This window comes from Sus scrofa, chromosome 14 (assembly GCF_000003025.6).
Source record: "Sus scrofa isolate TJ Tabasco breed Duroc chromosome 14, Sscrofa11.1, whole genome shotgun sequence".
Classification (NCBI taxonomy): Eukaryota; Metazoa; Chordata; class Mammalia; order Artiodactyla; family Suidae; genus Sus; species Sus scrofa.
This window is the reverse complement of record NC_010456.5, coordinates 105,702,181-105,720,582: the sequence shown is the minus strand read 5'-3', so window position 1 is coordinate 105,720,582 and position 18,402 is coordinate 105,702,181. Positions and strand designations below refer to the sequence as shown.

Sequence of the window (18,402 nt, the reverse complement as noted above, 5' to 3'; positions counted from 1 at the left end):
AAGTCAATTATACTTCAATTAAAAACATATATACATAAGAAAGATACAATTTAGGCTATGTCTATATCCATTTAAACTTCTCACAATGCAGTCTGCTCCAGATAATTGAACACTGTCTGGGCTCAACATTTTTATGGGACACTAGTTCCATGGTGTTAAATAGCTGTTATGCAAAAAAAAAAAATTACAATAACAGTAACCACAAAACACAAGGGAAGTTTAAAAACAGCAGCTCTCACAAACTGAAACACATTCCTACTACAGAATTTCACAGAGCCTTCATTGAATATGCCAAAGGGCATCACGATTCTTCAAAGATCTCCAGTGCAGGCTTTCCCACGCCTGTTCAACCCGGGAATTGTTTTTCTTTTTTCAGAGTGTCTCATAGGATTAGTGTTCTTCCAAACTTTGGGAAATCTGCTCCAGGCACGAGTGAGCCACAAAAGCAAGTCCATCTGTCCTGGATAAACGAAGCACACAAGGTGGAGCCTAGTTCTGGGGATGGTGATGCAAAGAGCCTGGTAGGAGCCACACATCGGAGTGCCGCTTTTCAAAGCCACACTGCCAGCAAATTTCAGAAAGCGGCACGCCAAGTTCCCTTGGACGCTCAGGTACCCCCACCAGCACAGGAAGTATGGGAGAGGTGGCCCAATGCCAGCCAAGAGCTGACTTTCTTATTCTTTGCAATATTCTACCTATTTCGAGGCAGAAGAACAGGACCCCAGTCCTTGATAAAAGCAATTCAGCTATAGGTCAGGGGCTTAGAGGGAGGGTCAGGTGAGGAAGCTGGCTCAGATGGGTCTAGTCAGGAGCCAAGTCTTACTTGCTCTGTTCCCCCAGGCCCTGCATACTACTTGTCACTGAATGTGAACTGTTTGAGTCTAGCAGGTTGGAATTTGGGAGAGGCTAGAATACTGGCGATCTGGCAGGGGGTAGTTAGGGGCCCTCAGCAAGAGCCTTAGCACAAGCCTGAGGGGGATGGAGGGCATTAGAGATCCTGCTCTGGTCAGTCCATCCTTGCTGAGCACGAGTTCCTTGCACAAAAAGGACCCAGGCCCTCTGAGTTAGGGGGTGGGTCTGAGCACACTGGAGCTCTGGCAGGCATTCATTCAACCCCCTGTGAACTCAGATCACCAGGTCTGGGCCCACAACCTGCTAGATAACAAAAAGGCCTTGCAGATGTGGCAACCAAGACTTCCTGGGAAATGACGGGGGCCTGGAAATGATCTTAAGAAACTAAATGTAGGGTTACACTGTCCCATTTTCCCAAAAGAAGGAAGAGCTAAGTTGTGTAAGTTACTTGGTAGGAAGTATCAGGGTGGCACCTGGAAAAAATCTCAGAATGGATTATTTGGCTTTAATTACTCAGAAAATAAAGAGGTGATTAGCAAGAATTAGCATGGGTTTACTAAGAATAAATTTCCCACACAGTGATCTTTTCAGACTTTTTTGATAGGGTAACTCACTTTGTGGGAAATAACAGACAAACAGTATTTCCTAACTTTCAGGATGATAAGAATTACTGTTTTTTTTTTTTTTTGTTTGTTTGTTTGTTTTTTGTCTTCTGTCCTTTTAGGGCCACACCAGCAGCATATGGAGGTTCCCAGGTTAGGGGTAGAATCAGAGCTACAGTTGCCAGTCTACGCCACAGCCACAGCAACATCAGATCTGAGCCATGTCTGGGACCTACACCACAGCTCAAGGCAGTGCCAGATCCTTAACCCACTGAGCGAGGCCAGGGATTGAACATGAAACCTCATGGTTCCTAGTCAGATTCGTTTCTGCTGAGCCACATCGGAAACTCCAGAATTACTTTAAAATAAGCAGATTACCAGGGCTTCCTTATGGAAATTCTGATTCAGTCAGGCAGATCTGGGACCTAAGACTCTATATCTTTAAAAGTACCCAGTGATTCTTATCAATGTAGCCTGACATCTGCATTGCTTTTGAAAAAGTTTTTCCTCAACAACTGAATCTGAATCCTGGCTCCACGCTATGAGCTGGGTGGCTTGGAGAAAGTCCCATGAAAGGCTAGGCCTCAGTTTTTTTTTTGTTTTTTTTTTTTTTTTTTTTTCTATAAAGAAAGAGGTTGAAGCAGACTCTGCAGAAATGTGGGCTTCAGAGAAGACAGCACCAGACAGGAGTGATAATCATCTAAACTCAGGGAGGTTCTGCAAGAAGGGCCACAGGGCCCTCTGATTGGCCATCTGGCTCAAGAGCAACTTGGGTGAAGGCATAATTCGAAAAATTGCTAACAAATACATTGGATGACAGATGTCAAAATCTACAATAAACTTTGTATGCAGTAATAACACACCAAAACCAAGAAGAGCAAATGTAACAGATAAATATTAGGCTTCTGCTACAAAAAGATTAATATTAATTGTAAACTTGGAAAAATGTGGAGACTAGGCATAGGTTTAGTCCTGTGAAATAATGGAACTCTTCATTTTCCACAAACTCAGCATGAGCCTGGTATGCATTAAAGAATTCAAATAGCAGAGTTCCCATCGTGGCTCAGCAGTTAACGAACCAGAGTAGCATCCATGAGGACGTGGGTTCGATCCCTGGCCTTGCTCAGTGGATTAAGGATCCGGCATTGCTGTGAGTTGTGGTGTAGGTCGCAGATGTAGCTTGGATCTGGTGTGGCTGTGGCCAGCAGCAACAGCTCCGATTTAACCCCTAGCCTGGGAGCCTCCATGTGCAGTGGGTGCAGCCCAAAAGAGACAAAAGAAAAAAAAAAAAAGATTTTAAATAGCAAAAACAGTCCTAGGTTGTATTAACTGAGGTATAAAGTTCAAATTAAGATAGGTGATGGTTTCACTGTCCCTGTGCTGTTGGCCCTGAGCTTTCACTTAGCTCTGCAAATCACATTTTTAAGATTGACAAATTCAAGCATATCCAAAATGTAAGAATACACAAATATTCTTAATGGAAGTAAAGAGTCTTAGCAGCCATATCCTGAGGACACAACAGAAATGTTTAGCTTGGAAAAGAGAAAAGCTGATGGGGAGACACATGCTAGCTTTCTAGATATGCAGTTAGTCTGAGCAGTTTCAGAGGGAAATAGGGCCAAAGAGTAAGAGGAACAGGAAGGAATATTCAGGCTCAACATAAAGAAGACTTTTGCAACAACACAATCTATCCATTAGTGGAATGGGGGCTATATAAATAACTGTAAATGACTGCACAAAGAATGGGAAAGGCAGCAGCTACAAGAACATCCAAATATATCTTGGAGACCACAAGGCAGAGGTATGCACAGGACAAGTGGAATCTGCTTGGCACTGAGGAGTGGGTGGTAGTTGCTGGATAAAGAAAACAGCCTGGAGGAACAGTGCTGCAGAAGAAAAAGGGCCTTATCTTGGGTAGTCAGTTACTGCTCCAGGATTCGAGGAGGGCCGGGCATAAGAGGAGATATGGTAATATTTCAAACAACTTCATAACAAAGCCCAAGCCCATCTACATAGGTCTCCTGGCTTCTGGAATTCAAGTACATAACAAGCCTTCAGGGATTAGCTTTGGAAGTGCAGATCGGGACAAGGGTAGACCTAGTAGGGGTCTCAAACTGGTGGCACTTAGGGCTGACTTCACCTCCACACTAACTTGTTTGGCTGATGTTGTGTTTCAAAACTTTTTAATTAAAGCTGTTCATTTATGAGGGCAGGCATGCTCCACTGTTGTCCTCATCACTTCCAATTGTCATATATCCAGCTGGCTCTTCATATTTACATTTCCTGCTTGGCCCCTGAAGGTGGCTGATTTTGCAACTCTTGGCTTAGAGCTCTGTGTGATCCTCCAATTGGGCCATGTGTACCTCCAGGGTACACAAAGACTTCTAGGAATATGCAGGCTCAGATCTTTTTAAAGAAGCCAATTTCTAGATTAAAGTTTTTCAACATCTATGCGTACTCTTTTTAAAAATAGGCCTACCTGAGAACAAGCTTATATTTGGCTAGTTTTCCCTTCCCACCTTCCCTTCATAATTGCTCTTCTCCACTTTACAAAAGAAAAGCATAGCTCTCATTTATAAATCAACAATCTTACTATGATACATGAGATGAGGTGAAAAAGCACCCAAGGTAAAAGGACTTTTGAGGATGTGAAGCTCCTAAGAGAGGCCTAAGAAACTGAAGAAGGGACTATCATATTTCATCCAGGCAGCAAACACATTCAAGGTTCCATGCCTTGTCTATCTGTCTATCGGCTATCTGGGTGTCTGTCAATCATTTATTATTTTTCCTTCTTTCCCTTCCCTTCCTCCTATCTGTCCAACTCTTCATCTATTTTTAGAATTAAAATTCAGAAGTGAGACGGTCATCACAGGGATGATAATACAATGTTTATTTGAATTAAAAAAATAAAGTTAGACTTTCTGACCAAATGTAAGTCTAACTTACTGGGCTGATTTATTTGACAATGAGAACTGTTTTTGTATATTATATTTGTATATAATTTATGCTATCTATTATATATTTATACACAACAAATACTATGTCTGAAAAGACATTCTTGGTAATTATTTAAACTTACGATAAAAATTTTAATGTCATCTTCTGCTGAGACCAGCTCAGCAAGCTGGGGGTGAAAGATGGGCGCTGTAAAGCTGAAAGAAAGTTAAGACATAATAAAAGACACAGAGACAAGATACAGATCAAAGGTGGGATCAGACGACTCAAGACCTCATGGGTCAAGAGCCCGAATGTCAGTGCCTCACTGCTTTTATTGTGCTCATTGGTATTTTAAAAATGTGAGTAGGGACAAAAGGTTTTGGGGTATAACCGCCTCCAGTCACGTAGCAAGTTATTTTTTAACTTTAATCTTTAGGCGTGTGATTGTTATCTATATGGCATGAGGAAGACTAGTGACAGCTATCTATGCATCACATCTCCAGAAGCAGTATGTGTCTATGCGAACGGCGTGCCTATTTGCGCTTACCCGGCATGCCAAAGTCGACACTTTGTTCTCTCAGCTGATGCATGTCCTGTTGTTCCATCCTCTTCAGCCCAATTCTTCTTCTTCTTTTTTTTTTTTTTTTTTTTTTTTTTGCCTTTTGTCTTTTTAGGGCCGCACCTGCGGCATATAGAGGTTCCCAGGCTACAGGTCTAATCGGAGCTGATGTTGCCAAGCTACACCACAGCCACAGGAATGCCAGATCTGAGCTGCATCTGCAACCTACACCACAGCTCATGGCAATGCTGGATCCTTAACCCACTGAGCGAGGCCAGGGATCAAAACCACAACCTCATGGTTCCTAGTTGGATTCGTTTCCACAGCGCCACGATGAGAACTCCAGCCCAATTCTTATAGTTAATCATATGCCAGTTTACGTGTTGTCTCACAGCCAGGAAGGAGTTAGGGTAAGATATCAGGGTTAGGGGAAGGTGGTGGATGATGTTTCCCAACAATCTTCAGAATGTATGAGAGGGAAAACATATTTGAGAAAGACATACAGTTTTTCAAAATTCTTTTAAGGGATGCTTGAGCAAAAAATTTTTGATGATCATAGGTCTAGAGGATGTGTGGTTATCCTGAGTCGCTTTAGTGAGGACAAACCTGATTGTCAGGGATCTGCTGGGCTGGATTGGTTTGGGGACCTTTCTGTAAATACCTGCTTTTTTTGCTCAGAAGCTTAAGTTTGAGGATAATGGAGCCTATGGCCTCATATTCCTTTCCCACCCTGAAGGCATCTGAAGCAACGTAGACCTCAGTGAATCAAGGATGTTAGTGGATGATATAACATGCCTCTAACTCAGCCTGCACTTTGGCCACCTGGAATTCTGCTGTGGGTGAGCTGGATAATCTGGGAGTTTCTAGTACTTATTAGAATAGCAGATGACAGGATGCTCCAAAGGGCCCCTTGAGAAGCAGTAATGATCTAGAACGGCAAGAAACACTGGACATAGAGCCTAAGACGTGGGATAATAAAACGTTTATAGAGTAGTTTGCACTTCTTGACGGGGTTCTATGCTTCATCTTGGAAGAGTTTCTGTGAAATTTTATTGTCAAAAGGGTCCTTTGAGGCTAGTTACCTTAACAGTCCCATTTTACTGAAGAAATGAAGGCCCAGGAAGATTGACTGACCCATGATCCCATGGCTGGTTTTTGACAGAGTCTGTGGCTAGAACCTGGCATCTTAGCTCCCCACCGAATCTCAGTTTTCGATATCATGCCATATATAATTTGGCTTTAAACTCAGGTCCCAGCTGTGAATTCTCTAAGTTAGAGCTGTTAGAAGATTTGATGATTGTTCCAAATACTCTACTCATTTAAGTGAAATTGGACATCTGACTCAATTCAATTTGACATTTAAAAATAATGACTTAGGACAAATGTTCCAAATTTGCTGGACTCCTAGAATCCTTCTGCTGAATTCTATGTTCTCTGAAAACCCCTTGGAGCAGGACTGGAGTAGGGCCTTGAGGTTTGGAGGCGATGCTAAGAGAGAAATTAAAAGTTATAGGCTGTGTCCCAGTTTTAGCTCTGGACTGTCTATGCTGCCAGAACTGCACCATCCTACTCCTATGGGGGCTGAGGTTTATGCGGCAACTCTTGGTTGCTGTGAGTTTCAAAAGTGGCGTTTCAGGGCCAACAGTGCCCTACTAAACAGGACAGATAGTTTTGGTAGCTTTTGTTCTGTGGGATAGGTAAGTATAACCTGGCATATTGACTCAGTGGTCCTGGACCTGAACTTTTTCACAGATCCTTGGGCTGAGGGCCCTCTTACACAGGCAAGCGTGGGGTGCTTGGGCTATAGATCTCCGTGGATGAGGCAGGTACAGAAGTCCCTTGGGGTCCACATGTCACAAAGATACACTGTGTCAACTTCCACGGTGGGACCACAGGGCTGCTGCTATTGAGGTTCTACTGACCTCAGGAGTCACAACCCCATGTCTAAGTGCTTCCCCTGCAAAGGACTCTTCTTAAAGGGGCTCTAGTGACCACTGTGGGACTGAGAGCCACAAAGCCCAGGTTCAGGGACAAGAGTCACACATGATTCTGCTCAGAATAAATTAAATAATGAGGTACATTCTACATTCTAAAGAGCATTTATCATTCTATTAAGTTGAAAGCTAAAAACTGAATATATCATTCAAGCAAACTCAATCTTCAAAAACTGGTTACCCAGCTGGTAACATTAACGTCTTTGTCCTGAGCATACAGCAAACCCATAACCTTTTCAACAAGAGGAGAGTACCTTTTGCTTTAAGATATCCACTGGTGTCTGATGGGCTTTTAACTTCTTATTTTTAAGAAGCACTTTTCTTCTGAGTTGGTCAGGTGAGGGAAGCATTGGATCATCTGAGAAATCACTCTCAAATAAGAATTTAGCCACCAGTTTTTCTCCAAACACAGTCTGAAAACAGTAAAGGAAAACACGCAATCAACGCCCTTTATCTATTCTTGAATTACTTAGCTGGCTATTTCAGCCCAGTTGAATTGTTCTATAAATCCTGAGAAGAGGAATCAGGAAATAAGTTATATCCATGTGTCTCGCCCCCCCCCCCCCCCCGGTGTAGTTTCTTACTGGACAGAAGGGAGGGGGTCAGAAGGCCAGGAGGAGGGGTACAGGCCACCTTCTAGGGGGGCAAAGCTCTAACTATTTCGGAAAATACACTGGGTTCAGATGTACTAAAGAAGAAAAAGAGATTTAATTAGAGGCTGTGGTTTGTAGAATATGGTCCATTCCAGATATGAGTAAGAAGTCACAAGGATACTAACTTTGAAGTAAGTGCAAAGTGGGGACAAAAAAAAAAAATAATAATAGGGAGAATTTTCTACCATTTAGTATAAAGAACCTCAGACATCATTCTTATGAAGATTTCCTGAGCATCTGTCTCCAAAGGGAAATGTGTGTCCCTCAAAGAGGTGGGTGGTGGGGGGAAGGCACAGGATGACCCATTGGGGTGAGTGTAGAAAATATGGCAGTTTCTTTCTTTTTTTTTTCTTTCTTTTTAGGGCTGCACCTGTGGCATATGGAGGTTCCTGGGCTAGGGGTCGAATTGGAGCTGCAGCTGCTAGCCTGCGCCACAGCCACAGCAACACTGGATTCAAGCTGCATCTGTGACTTACACTGCACCTTGCAGTAATACCAGATCCATAACCTACTGAGGGAGGCCAGGGATTGAACCTGCATTCTCATGGATACTAGTTGGGTTCTTAACCTGCTGAGCCATAGTGAAAACTCCTCTTTTTTTTTTTAAATGACTTTCATTTTTTCCATTATCATTGGTTTACAGTGTTCTGACCTTTTTTTTTTTTTTTAAATTTAATTTTCTTTTTCTGGCCGTGGCATGCAGTGACTTAATGTGGGATCTCAGTTCCCAGACCAGGGAATCAAACCCAGGCTGTAGCAGTGGAAGTAATGTATCCTAACCAGTAGACTGACAGGGAACTCTGGCAGTTTCTATTTATAATCTTTTTTTTTTAAGGAAAAAAGAACATAAATGGGAGTTCCTGTTGTAGCTCAACAGGTTAAGAACATGACTAGTATCCATGAAAATGCAGGTTTGATTTCTGGCCTTACTGAGTGGGTTAGGGGTCCTGTGTTGCCATGAGCTGTGGTGTAGGCTGCAGAAGCAGCTTGGATCCTACATTGCTATGGCTGTGGTGTAGGCTGGCAACTGAAGCTCCAATTCAACCCCTAGCTTGGGAACTTCTATATGCCACTGGTGCAGCCCTTAAAAACTGAAAACAAACAATAAAACAATATGATTTTGTCATAGGAAACAATATATGCTAACATAAAAACTCTCATAAATAGACCATGATGGAAGATAATATAAGAAAAGGAATGTATATATATATGACTGGGTCATTTTGCTGTATAGCAGAAACTGGCACAACATTGTAAATCATCTATACTCTAATAAAAAAAAAAACTCTGCCAATCTTAAGCTGTAATATATGGAGGACACAGTCAACAAGATCCTTTTCTATAGAACAGAGAACCATATTCAATGTTCTATGATAAACCATAATAGAAAAAAATATATAAAAAAGAGTGTGTAGGAGTTCCCGTCATGGCGCAGCAGAAATGAATCCGACTAGGAACCATGAGGTTGTGGGTTTGATCCCTGGTCTCATTCAGTGGGTTAAGGATCTAGCATTGCCATGAGCTGTGGTGTAGGTCGCAGACGCAGCTTGGTCCATTGTTGCTGTGGCTGTGCTGTAGGCTGGCAGCTGTAGCTCCAATTAGACCCATAGCCTGGGAACCTCTATATGCCGCAGGTGCAGCCCTAAAAAGACAAAAGCCAAAAAAATAAAAAAATAAAAAAAATTAAAAAAGAGTGGTATATATGTATAACTGAATCACCTTGCTGTACAGAAGTCAATGCAACATTGTAAATTAACAATACTTTGATTAAAAAAATCAGAAAAAAATCCCCTCTCACATATGCACATTTAGGCAACTTGGAAGCAGATCTTTCTATTGGTTAAAAAATCCTCTAATTGAAGGGTTTTGGCAGAGTTAAAAGGCAGAGTTCCTGCTGTGGTGCAGTGGGTTAAGTATCTGACTGCAGTGCCTTAGTTCCCTGCAAAGGTGTGGGTTTGATCCCTGGCCAGGTGCAGAGGGTTAAGGATCTAGCATTGCCTCAGCTGCAGCTGCAGCTCAGATTCGATCCCTGGCCCAGGAACTTCCATATGTACACACACACACATATGCCATACATATGCCATACACATGCCATATATATGTGTGTGTGTATATATATATATATATATATATATATATGTGTATATATATATATATATATGACAACATCTTTTCAGTAAGTTTCTAAAAAAGTTGATTGATACCAAGAAACATACAAATTGCCTAGCCAAATTTCCAACAAAAATCTTTGCCTCATTAACGGAATTGAGAATGAGTACCATGATTTGGCAAATGCAGCTAATGATACACCCCTTTTCCATTTGGATACAGGTATCTCCGTAAGGTATCTTTACCAGCTACTGTTGTTGTTAAAAACAGTGAAATGATAAATTAAACTTAAAACTAGACATCCAAGCCAGTGAACACAAAAATTTCAAAAAAATGAAATGTATTCAATCACATTACTCCCACTAAAAATTTAGAAAATAAATACATAAATAATACATTTACTTGAAATTTTTTATGATAGCAAAAGGGTTTTGCATCATTAATAAATAATAGTATTTAAAAGTTATTTACTTCCATGTTACTCTTTCCTTGCTACTTTTTTATATTCCATTTTTGCATGTTTTAATATATAAAATATGTTAATAAGTAGGATATGTGTAATAATTCATGATAGGTCCACACACACAATAGGAATACATGGTGTATTTTACTGAGAGGGGTATACAATCAAAAACATTTAAAGACTATTATTCTAAATGACGGCAAAGAAAAGGTAATATGAAAAGCTAATTTGTTTTGTTGGCGTTGGTATCTGAGGACATTTCCCCATGGCCATGCCCTGCCCTCCCTAGAGCCGTATTTCCATCAGTACCTCTCCCAGTGGAGGAAGGGGGAAGGCTAATGGAACATTCGCCCTTCACTCTATCTGCATTATAGTTCCCTTGTATAAGCAATGGCCGAGTATTAAAGGCAACTGTTCTGGCCAGTCTGACCTTAATGCCAACTTGGATCCCCATCTCTGTAGCTGGACCACAAGAAGATTTGACTTATTTGCTCTATTTTCAGCTTTTCTACATATCACTGACAGGTGACATCTTGGCATCCCTGATTTGTGATACTGGAAGTGTTGGAGAACTGAGAGGCTTTCTGGAAATGGTCAGAAGACCACAGACCGGTGTTTTTATCACTCCAGCTGAAATGATGGGCCATTCAAGAGAGAGCCCAAGATCCCAGGGCATCCTCATTTCTCAGGTCTGAGGGACCCTTACTGTACATGCTTCACAGCTGAGGTCCAGTTGTGGTGTGGTCCATGGTGGCTCCAAACAGAACTCAACAAGAATCATAAGACAAAGGCTAAGATACCATCCTGTTACTTAGCAAATACCTTACCTTGAAAATTTCTGCCATTTTTCGTTGCTGAGGCAATGAACAGTGGTTCTCAATTGATATGATGATAGGCAGATCAGAAGTGATGAAGGCACTGCGATCGATGGCTTCAACCACTTCCTATGAGAGCCGAAACAGCTCATTAGAGTTCAGATATCTGCTCAGGGTGTCAAGGCAAGGTACTTATAGCCACAAAAAGCATCTAAATTGTTGCATACAGAAAACTCTGGCCAACGTGGTTTGTATCTTTTCAAATTAAGCAATACTGTAGCTTATTTTCTTAATTTTATTTATTTTTTTGTCTTTTTGCCATTTCTTGGGCCGCTCCCGCGGCATATGGAGGTTCCCAGGCTAGGGGTCGAATCGGAGCTGTAGCTGCCAGCCTACGCCAGAGCCACAGCAACGCTGGATCCGAGCCGTGTCTGCGACCTACACCACAGCTCATGGCAAAGCTGGATCGTCAACCCACCGAGCAAGGGCAGGGATCGAACCCGCAACCTCACGGTTCCTAGTCGGATTCGTTAACCACTGCGCCACAAGGGGAACTCCAGTGTAGCTTATTTTCTACAAAGACAGTAAAATATTCATATCGAGTACTGTTCATATGCTATAAGGAATGGCTATCAGTATGCTCAATTTAACAGATCAATATGTATATTGAGTATATTACAGGTAAAAGACACTGTTTTAGTTACAGCATCAAAAAATAATAAGGCATAAGATACTTTCCTGTTTTCAAGGAGTTTATGATCAAATCTTTTGGGGGAAATAAGACATCTATCACGTATATGTGTGTATGTGAACAGTTACCAACTCCTCCTTCCCTTAATGTAGGGTACAAAAAGTTTTAAGAGGGCTGAATAGGAAAATGCATTTTAGCTATCATCTTCACATAAGAAGCAGAAGTAATAATATTCCTTCCCAGCCCAGGTACTGTTAAGAAAAAAATTGTATTACATCCAAAGATCTTCTGAATGAGGATAGTAACTGCGTGATGAGCTAATAAGCTACTTAGAATTCAAATGAGACCATTCTCCCCTGATGGAGCCAATTCTCAATACTTTATACTGTTAATTATTTAATTATCTCCTAACACATGATGTTAGCCTTTGTCCGTAGGACACCAAGACAAATGACCTTTAATTCCCAAAAGAGGACAGCCCCTGCCTTTTTTATATACCATTTTACAGTGTGAAAATTGCAACAATATTATTACATGATAACTAACTTAAGGGAATGGTTACTAAACTTGAATGAGAATCTCATGAGAGTTCTAGATCAATTCCCACCAAAAGAACATGTGCATATCCCACACAGTTTGGGGAAGTCTTGAGACCCAGGATAAGAACCCGCCAACCTAAGGTATTACTTGGAGGAGTCAATCATTTATACAATGAATGAAGATACTGACTGATTTGACTGAAAGAAAGTTACAAAGCATTACCTTGAAGGGGATCTTGGTTGTCAGTGTATGTCCATGATAAATGATGGGCATCCCATCATCTCCGTCCCAGCAGTCCAACTCTACACTCCTACAGCCTTGCAGCAGGACCTGTGATATCAATGAATGAATTCATCCCAGACTGGCAAGTGGAAATAAAGCCTCAACTTAAACCCAGCACCTGCTTCTACATACCAGTGTTCACTCTCCAGGTTAAAACAGAAGGGCCTAAGACTGAAAAGAAGTACTTCATTTTGGCCAAAGGCCGCAATTAATCAGATATGGAGAAGGGAGAGAGTAGATTAAAGTGGAAAGAGTGCTTACAAGCATTGAATGCTATTGGAAGGTAAAATCTGATAGCAAAAACATAGGACTACTTCCCCATCAATTTTTAGTCCCTCAAGGGACCCGCACATGGTACATTCTGAAATGGGAGAGCCAGGCTAGAGCTCCATCTGGGCAGATGTCAGTGGAGGTGACACATGCTGATGCCACAAACCAGAGAAAATGAGGTCACTGATTCCTTAAGGAACTGGCTAAACATTTATATGAATCCAATCAGGGTAAAGTCTCCTCTATTTAGGCCCAAATTCTATCATTGGCTAATACTTTTGCAATGAACATGTGGCATGTATGAAGAGCAGAAGCAGGGAGTTATCAGGATTTGCCTTTCTGTCTAATCCTAAATCAGCATCTACAGCAGAGATGACAAATAATCCATAAACTTCCCTCTCCCATACCCACAGCAGTATCAGTAATCGATCATAATACACTTGCCCTGCTAAGTTCTATTGTGTCATCTCATGATCTCCTCAGTAAAGTACTCCAGGAAACACTAGAATTAGATGAGATGATACCTATTTTCTTTTCTGGCTCTAGACCTGGAAGCAGAGCTTCTGACACATGTGCTTGTGTTGCATCTCTGTAACATTTGCTTGGAGCAACTTCTTTCTCCATATCCTCTACTTGTGGGCCTTCTTAAAAGGCGACCATGTATTAGAAGGGCAAACCAAACCAAGAGGTGGATATGTCCGTGAATGGGCCAACTCTGATTTAAGAATACACATAGCTATGAGTTCTCTCGTGGCACAGAGGGTTCAGGATCTGGTGTTGTCACTGCAATAGCCTGGGTCACTGCTGTGCCATGGGGTTTGATTAAAAAAAAAAAAAGAATCCACATAAATATTTCCATGTGATAGCAATCCAATACTAGGGGCTAGTGGCCACTAGAGTTGCTGTAACATAACTCAGATAGCAGAATCCCCGTTATTTTATTTTGTTACTTATTTTTTGGCTGTTCCCACAGCATGTGGAAGTTCCCAGGCCAGGGACTGAACCTGTGTCAGAGTAGTGACCTGAACTGCTGCACTGACAATGCAGGTTCCTTAACCTGCTGTGCCACAAGGGAACTCTGGCCCTTATTTTGATGTTTTTATATGAGATACTTGCTAGATTCTTCCTGTTGCCCAGCATGCTGCACCCGGTTTTCCTAGGTAACCTATCTTCCCAGGTGGAACGGATTCTGTGGCAAAGAATCCGAAGGCTATCAGTTTCTTTCAGCACTAGAGTTTATAGAAGCATGTTGCTTTAGCTGAAAACTGTCATGTAATAAGACAGCTGGGACATGAGGCTCTCTCATCTCTGTAGTGAGCCACCCTGGGAAAAATGTTCACTGACTGGCAGCAGATGAGATGTGTTTTCAGCATGAAAAGACTGAAGGTCTTTATCAAGGTCTGCATGCCATTAAGACCTCCACATACGGCTAGAATAGGATGACCAGGGCTGGAAATTCCAGGTGAGAATAGGGCTCTTTCTCATTTCTCATCTGCCCCATACAGTAATGTCAGGAGGTAACTGGGAGGCCTGAGGGAGAGCAAAGAATGGTAAGAAATAAAATAAAATAAAAGGGAGCTTCATCCTAGGTTTAATCACATCTGTGAGTCAATTTGAGGGGTTCTTGTGCCTTATTCAAAGGCTGTGACAATCTCTACTTGTGATGTAAAGTTAAGGAGTTTTTAAAAAAAACCTCTCTGGGAGTTCCCGTTGTCGCTCAGTGGTTAACGAATCTGACTAGGAACCATGAGGTTGCGGGTTTGATCCCTGGTCTTGCTCAGTGGTTTAAGGATCTGGCGTTGCCATGAGCTGTGGTGTAGGTTGCAGATGAGGTATGGATCCTGTGTTGCTGCGGCTCTGGCGTAGGCTGGCAGCTGTAGCTCCAATTCGACCCCTAGCCTGGGAACCTCCATATGCTGCGGGATCAGCCCTAGAAAAGGCAAAAAAAAAAAAAAAAAAAAAAAAGGCAGACAAACAAACAAACCTCTCTGATGTCAAAACGGCAAGTTCAGTAGGAATAAAAGCTAGGACATTGGTTCTTGCTTGTTTTCCTGGGGGATACACACACACACAAACACACACCCAGATACACACATTTCATTCATTTCCCCTAGAACAATGGATTTCAAACTTCTTTTAACCTTGGAATTCTCAGTGCAAATGGAGGCCTAACATATAAAGCACAGAAAAGTGCAAACCTTCAGCTGCAGTGGGGACAGAGTGTAGACCCCTCTGCTGCCTGTGGCAGCAGTAGAGGCCCCTTGACAGAACTCCTATCTTGAAAATTACTACTCTAAGGATACATCTTCATTTCATAATACAATGCCTTAGATTTTAGAGTTTAAAACACATATTCCATACCAAGTAAGTTTTGGGACAGAAGGCTGACCCGTGCTTTGAGGAATATCTAGAACTCATTTGAGAAAGGAAGATCAAATCTGCCAGGTTTGTGTAAACAATACAATTGTAATTTTTATACTTGGACACCCCCCCACCCCCAACGCAGGCACACACATACAAATATACACTTATATTCCCTGGACCTAGCTAGCTCCTTCCGTAATTAACTCCTCTCAAGGGAGTTCAGAAAACAGGCAGCATAGACGAGGAAGTTGCAGAAAATATAATGGAAGCAATGGACATGCAGATCAGTGAGAGCTGGATGTTTAGGTCAAAGGGAGGTGCTTTTTCTAGTCCAGAGAATCTTCTGAGTTTTTAAGAATGTTCCCATGAATTTAAGTGTATAGGGATAGTGCTTACAGTCTGTGTACATTTTTTTTGGTAAGTTGGTTGCCATAGGGATAAATTAATCATGTAACAAATTGGAAAGCAAAACAAACAATATTTTGGGAATAACTTCATAGAAAGTTTCATTTTCTACTATGTTTTCCCACTACGATATATTGATTTATTTAGCATTTAGTGAAATGATTAGTTTTCCCATGGGAAAATATAATTTTAGTTGCGTAGGTCAGACTCACTGGGATCTAAAAGCTAAGAGTGTCAAACAAATACTCCCCAACCCCCCAGAATAAAGGTTAAGTATAGATGAGGAGAAAAAAGAAAACAAAAAGAAATTAAAAAACCAACTGTACATATAGGCAATTTTCCCACATATTATGTTTCCTCACATTTCCCATTTAATAGTGTATAAGTACTTTAAAGGAGTCTGGGGTCAGGTTTTTGTGACTTTAGGGGTTACACAAATAAGGTTTAATGAAAACCACATTCCAAGTGAAATTCTCCGTACCTGACTGTAGAGTTCTACTGAGGATTCTCCTTTGAGCTGATGGCCCGTGAGGTAGGTATTGTGTGAAGATTCAATGTAATAATAGGAGAGGGGCAGCTGCAATTCTTTGATGTTCTCCTGCGATTCATCATTTTTCGAGGCAAAATTATCTTTATCCATCAGAAATCTAAAGGAAACAAATTTTCTTAGGATTGCACATGAAAACTATATACTCTTTTTCTTCAAAATTGAAGTATAGTTGACTTACAATATTATATTAGTTTCAAGATATACAACACAGTGATTCAGTATTTTTATCGATTATACTCCATACAAAATTATTATAAAATATTGGCTATGTTTCCTTGTACTGTACAATTGCATCCTTCTATTGGATTTACTTTATACCTTGTAGTTCATATCTCCTAATGCCCCTTCCTCTATTTGGCTCCTCCCCAAGCCCCTCGCTTCACTGGTAACCACTAATTTGTTCTCTGTATCTATGAGTCTGAAAAATACATGCTCTGGAGTTCTCATTGCAGCTCAGCGGAAACGAACCTGACTAGTATCCATGAGGACGCAGGTTCGATCCCTGGCTTCACTCAGTGGGTTAAGGATACGGTGTTGCCATGAGCTGTGGTGTAGGTCGCAGACATGGCTCGGATCCCACATTACTGTGGCTGTGGTGTAGGAAGGCAGCTGTAGCTCTGATTCAAACCCTAGCCTGGGAACCTCCATATGCCGTGAGTGCAGCCCTAAAAAGCCAAAAAAAAAAAAAAAAAAAAAAAAAAAAAAGAAGAAGAAAAGAAAACTACATGCTCTTAAATAACAGGCAAAAGATAGTTTAAATGTTACCTTGCAAATCCTTCAAATGACATCAGTCCCTGATGACACATACTAACGCTAGGCTCAAACTTCTGCAAGGGACACAAAAAGAGTGTTATTTAGGTAAAGGAAACTAATGGGGAAAAAAAACCACCATATCATTTTTTAAAACTGTTCTGTTTTCACCAGGAAACATCTAAACCAAATATTTGAACTAATTTAGTTATGCAGTGGTAAGAGGTAGTTTTTTAGTCCAAAAGAAAATATTTATTATATGTGAGTTTATTATATGAGCATATTTATTTAAGAGAAAAAAGGAGAGCGGGAGAAAAGAATAAGGTTGATTCATACGAAAAAAAAAAATGGTGTCAGTTTATCCTGGTCAAGATGGGGATCCTAACAGTAGCTACTACCATAGAGTTGGTGGGAGGTGAAATGTGAGGATTCATACAGTATAGTGCTTGGATTTCAGCATATTTTGGTGAGCACTCAATCATGGATCACAACCTCACATTTCTAGCACTTCCAGGAACCAACTCCAACTGCTGCACAGTTGTCCTGATTGGCAATCAGCTGACAAGGGAGGCTGAAAATCTAGACTAATTCTATTGCATGTGGTGCGGCCACAAGGAACCGTCTCACCCCGATCTCCTGCCACCCCCTAGCAGAAGCCATTGCCACCTCTCATCTGGGTTGCTGTGATAGCTTCCTACTCAGCCTCTGTTTCCACTCCTTCCCTAGCACAGTTTATACTCCAATGGGGCCACAGTGACCTCTTACATCATAAATCAAATCATGTTACCTCTCTGCTCAAAAATGTGCAATAGCTTCCCCCATTTCACATGGACTCAAGACAAATGCCTTAAAATGCCTGGATGATTCAGCCCCTTCCCACTTATCTGAAATTGTGCCTGCCGCTGTCCCTCTGGCTCATGCGGCTCCTGTTATGCCAATCTTTTTGTTGTTCCTCACTCTGAATTTACTCCTGTTTGCTACTCCCTGTCCAGAATGTTCTTTCCTTAGACCTTTATGTGGCTTACTCATTCAGGGCTCAGCTCAAGTGTCACCTCCTCAGAGTGGCCCTTCCTTACCCCTCTCAGCCCTCCTGCATCACTCCATCCCCTTACTTTGCTCATAATTTTTCAGAACCCATTATTACCCGAAATTACTTTATTTGTTTATTGTCTGACTCATCCACCAGAATGTAAACTGTTTTGATAGTTGAAGCTTGATCCTATTAAATACTATATTCCCAGGGCCTAGAACAGAGTCAGGCCCATAGTAGGAGCTAACAAACATTTGTTAAATAATCAAAGTGTTGATAATCTAACTACTTATTCTATTGCATGTGCTAGAACAAGAAGGAATCGTGTACTGATTCCTTATAGTAGTCACCAAGTAAGAGAAGGCCTAGGACCTATGTTAATTGCATGCTACAAAAGAATATATATATTTGGTATTAAAAAAAAATACTCACAACTCTCTATTTCTGACCCAGACTTAAAAGTACTGGAAAGAATAAATGTTTAGCAGAAAATAATTAGAATGGTCAGAGGTTTACATATTTGTGTACATGTAAAA

At 41.2% G+C, this 18,402-nt stretch overlaps 1 protein-coding gene across 6 annotated transcripts in view; it reads right to left on the bottom strand.

Moving 5' to 3' along the window:
• Positions 1-18,402, bottom strand: part of PLCE1 (phospholipase C epsilon 1) — a 342,109-nt gene that overhangs the window by 44,154 nt on the left and 279,553 nt on the right. For all 6 annotated transcript variants that reach the window (XM_021074005.1, XM_021074008.1, XM_021074007.1 and 3 more), the window contains 5 exons: positions 16,852-16,913; positions 16,018-16,183; positions 12,438-12,545; positions 10,997-11,113; positions 7,199-7,357 (listed from right to left, as the gene is read on the bottom strand). In XM_021074005.1, coding sequence (XP_020929664.1) covers positions 7,199-7,357; positions 10,997-11,113; positions 12,438-12,545; positions 16,018-16,183; positions 16,852-16,913 — 612 coding nt within the window. The remainder of the gene's footprint in view (positions 1-7,198; positions 7,358-10,996; positions 11,114-12,437; positions 12,546-16,017; positions 16,184-16,851; positions 16,914-18,402) is intronic.